The sequence below is a fragment of the Pteropus alecto genome, unplaced genomic scaffold (genome assembly GCF_000325575.1).
Source record: "Pteropus alecto unplaced genomic scaffold, ASM32557v1 scaffold41, whole genome shotgun sequence".
In the NCBI taxonomy this organism is placed as follows: domain Eukaryota; kingdom Metazoa; phylum Chordata; class Mammalia; order Chiroptera; family Pteropodidae; genus Pteropus; species Pteropus alecto.
The window spans coordinates 657,223-661,103 of record NW_006430464.1 but is presented as its reverse complement, the minus strand read 5'-3'; the positions used below and the strand labels follow the sequence as shown (position 1 = coordinate 661,103).

Below are 3,881 nucleotides of genomic sequence, written 5' to 3'. Positions count from 1 at the left end.
ATGGGCCTCACCGCCCTCCCCAGCCGCGCGGGCCGCTCCAGCCGCAGCAGCATCAGGTCGTTGTCGTGGGTCCGGCTGTTGTACTGGGGGTGTGGCACCTGGCGCGCCACTCGCAGCACCTGCTGGGTGGCCTCCCGCCTCCTCAGGTTGTGCTTGCCCAGGGCCACCCAGAGGATCCTGGCCGGTGACCCCAAGACAGCGCTGCTTACTTTCTGACCTGGAGACCCCTCCCCGCCCTCCTCTGTTCCCACCGACTGCAGGCTGAGCCTCCTGTCCCCTTTCCCACGCCAGGGGAACACTGTCCGCCCAGTCCCCCCAAGCGCCCCACCCCCACCCCACCCATCTTGAGCTGTGCTCAGGCTTCTGGCTCGGGCGTGAGGTGATGGTCGGAAGTTCTTGCCCAGTGCCGGGTCCTCCGCTCTGTGTTCTGAGACCCGGGACTATGGCCCTAGGCTCGAAATCTCAGAATCGCTATTCTGGATTAGGCTCCATTCTGGTTCCGACCCGGCTTTGGGGTTCTAGACACTTCTAGCTTTAGACCCTAAGCTAGGACGCAGGTTCCAGATCGAGTCGGGCTTGTGGCATACTCTCCAGATGCTGGAGTGAGGGTTGGGTGTTAGCGCAGGCGGAGGGTTCTCTTTTGAGCTCTGTATGTGGGCTTGAGTCTGGGATCTAGATATGGATTTGAGCGTCTAGTTTTCAGGTAGACCAAAGACGCTATGTTGAGCAATGGGTCGCGTCCGAAGCTGTGGATTCTGATCTTGTGGGACTGAGATCTTGGATTCTGGACGCTGATGAGAGCTCCAGTTTCTAGGCTGAGCTCTGAGTTCTCGCTCAAGTTCTGGTTTATGACTTGGGTTTTAGATACCGGTTTGAGCTCTGTGCTCCGGTTGGGCTCTGGGATCTAAACTCTGGTCTAGGACTTTCGAATCCAGGCTGAGCTTTGTTTCAGATCAAATTACTAGTTAGTCTGGGCTCCCAGTTCTAGACCTTCACCTGAGCCCTTGACCTCAGGTTGGCTCTGGGTTCTAGACGGAGCTCCTGGATCCCGGTTTCTGGGTGCTGGCTGGCATTTGGGGATCATGTTCTAGACTCTGGGCTGAGTTCCGGGCTCTAGGTTCTAAACTGGAATTCGGTTTATGGCATGAGATCTGGTTTATAGGCATCAAGTGAGCTCTCATCTGGGTCCTGGGTTCTAGGTTTGGGTCCAGAGTCTTAGAGGGGCTCCAAATCCTGTATGAGGCTTCAGATTACGGTCTGCACTCTGGGATTTAGACACTGAGTTGAGATCTGGCTTCTAGGCTGCTCAAAGAGGAGCTGTAGACTATACCTCGAACTAGACATTGGATCTAGAATGAGCTCTAGGTTCTGACTCTATCCTACGCTCTAAGCTGCGTTTTGGCTGTAGGTGGGGCTCTGGATTTATGGCAAAGACTGTAGGGTCTGAGCCAGACTCTGGATTCTAAGCTGTGTCCTGAGTTTCTGAATGTGGACTGTGCCCCACATTCAAGCAGCAATCTGGAATGGGCTCCTAATCTTAGCCTCTGTGTTGAGCTTGGCCTCTGGATGGATCTCCAGATTATCACCTTAGGTTCTAGGTTCTGCATGGGACGAAGCCAGCGTACGGGTTCTAAACTGCCACTCTGCTCTTGGAATCTAACCCGAGTTCAAGATTCACGGCCGGATCCCACATCCAGAGCCGTGTCTGCGGTTCTAGGCTGTCGACACCAAACCGAGACCCAGCTACTGCGTTGGGCTCTGCACAGGAGTCCGGGTTCTCAGCTGAGCTCTGGGGCTACGGTCGGGAGCTCACTTGCTATGGGAGTGGGGGAGGGGGTCACTCACATGCGGGCGCAGTGGGCGGCGGTGATGGCCCACCGGTCTGACAGCAGAACCCCTCCGCAGAGGAAGCGATGCATGGGGCCTGCCAGCAGGGCTGCCTGCCATGGCTGGGAGTGCTGGATGCACGTATAGCCGCCAATTATCTTGTTCTCATCCGTTTGGCTCTGTGCCACGGCTAGAAACAGGCAGGGGTGGGGTGGGGTGGCGTGGGGTGGGGAAAGCAGGGAACAAATGCTCTCCACCCCCCAGCAGTCTAGCATGTCCAGGCCCTACAAACCCCCTTTTCTCTGCTTAACCCTTGAACCGCCCGACATGGGATGTGACCGACATTGCCCGTGACTCCCCAACAGAACGGGGGCGTTACTGACCCCCGTCATTCGCCAACCCGGGGTCTTGCTATGTCTTCTGCCCTCGACTCCACGTTCCCTCGAATACCCTCCACCATTCCTTTTCACAAAACGCCCCATTTCCAGCCCATTAACCCTCCTCTAGCACATTCAAGGAGCTCCCTGCCACGCCCCCAAATTTTCCACTCAGTGCGGCCTCCAGGGCCCACGACGTCCCCGGAGCCACGCTCCTGCCGTCACCACCGCCACCTCCATTTGGGACAATGTGCCACCTTTCCCTGGAGTTCTCCTGTAACACGACGGGGGGGCCCCCCGACGCCCCTCCTTTCTCACATGACCCCCGCAACCTCCCGACGAGTCAGCACGGAAGCACCCCCAAACTGTGACCTCCCAAACTACCCCCACAGTCCTTCTCACCAGAACGCCCCAGGAAGACCCTGAGTCCCCGGGGCCCTTCCCCGTGTCACCTCAGCATCCGCAGGGGACTTCCGGCCTCAGGCCCCTCCGCTGACTTACCTACAGCCAAGAGCTGAAGCGCCATCAGCGGGAGAAGCATTCTGGGGGCCGGCCGTCTGGTTCTGGCAGAGAAAGAGAGACAACGAATGGGAAGGAGGACACGACACACCAGGAGGCCGAGGCACAGAGACAGCGAGAGCCTCTCACGCAGAGACCCTTAGAGACATGGATACGGGACAGAGCAGAGGCCAGAGGGAGCGCTTGGGGGTTCTTGGTGGCTGGAGGGACGGTGCTGAGCAGGGCTCAGGTCCGGCCTGGATGTCGCCCTGTGTGGAGGAAGTGGGGGTGGTGTCTCACGTCCCTGTCACTCTGTGGTGGCCTTTTATCCCCGGTCTGGGCAGCTGGCCCTGCCTCTTGCACCCCCCTCCCACCCCCGCCCTTCTCCTGACATTTTTTTGTAATTGCTGAGTTCCCATTCGGAGACTCGCTGGTCCCATCATCTCCTCCTCCTGCACAGGTCAGAGAGGCAGCCACAGGTGTTGTTCATGAGAACCCGCCCGCCCATGAGGGTGTTATAATCTGGGAGGGACCCAAGGAGGGGGACCCCAGGGCAGGGTGGACGGGATGGGGGGGCTCAGGGGAAGGTGCCGGGAGGGGTGAGAGAGGGAGGGACTGAGGCACCGACCGAGGCAGCGACTGTGAGGAGGCTGTGAACGTGAGGGGAAGCGACATGAAGGTGGAGAGATGGTGAACGGGAGAGAGAGATGCGGGCCCTGAGCGGAGCCTGAACCGTGGCACGTGAGAGATGGGGACAGGCGAGGGGGCCGGTGGGAGAGGCCGGGCGGGGCGGGGAGGCAGGGGACAGATTCGCCAAGAAAGAGGAAAAGGCAGAGAGACGGCGGGGGTGACAGGGCAGACGGGGACGCCATCGGAGGGGAGGCACAACGGCCCGGCGAGGAGGGGGACGGGGGCGAGGACGGCTGGGACAAGGCGCATGGAAGCGGGGGGCACGAGGGAGCGATGGACGCCAGGCGGGCGATGGGGACATGGACGGGGAGACAGAGAGGCAGGGGCCGGGGCTGGGGAGCCGGCCGGAGGCGGAGGTGCAGGAGCCACCCGCGCCGGACGGTCTGTCTCTCGTGCCATCTCGCGCCAAGAAAGAGGAAAAGGCAGAGAGACGGCGGGGTGAGGCGGCAGGCGGGGACGCCATCGGAGGGGACGCGCAACGGCCCGGCG

The 3,881-nt window shown here is 60.4% G+C and overlaps 1 protein-coding gene across 1 annotated transcript in view; it reads right to left on the bottom strand.

The window, feature by feature from the left end:
• KLK14 (kallikrein related peptidase 14) overlaps positions 1 to 2,748 on the bottom strand; it is a 3,810-nt gene extending 1,062 nt beyond the window's left edge. Inside the window, 3 exon segments of the mRNA XM_015592087.1 lie at positions 1 to 177; positions 1,846 to 2,017; positions 2,706 to 2,748. The exon segment at positions 1 to 177 is cut by the window's left edge and continues 5 nt beyond it. Coding sequence (XP_015447573.1) covers positions 1 to 177; positions 1,846 to 2,017; positions 2,706 to 2,745 — 389 coding nt within the window. The 5' untranslated portion in view covers positions 2,746 to 2,748.
• Positions 2,749 to 3,881: the final 1,133 nt, after the last annotated feature.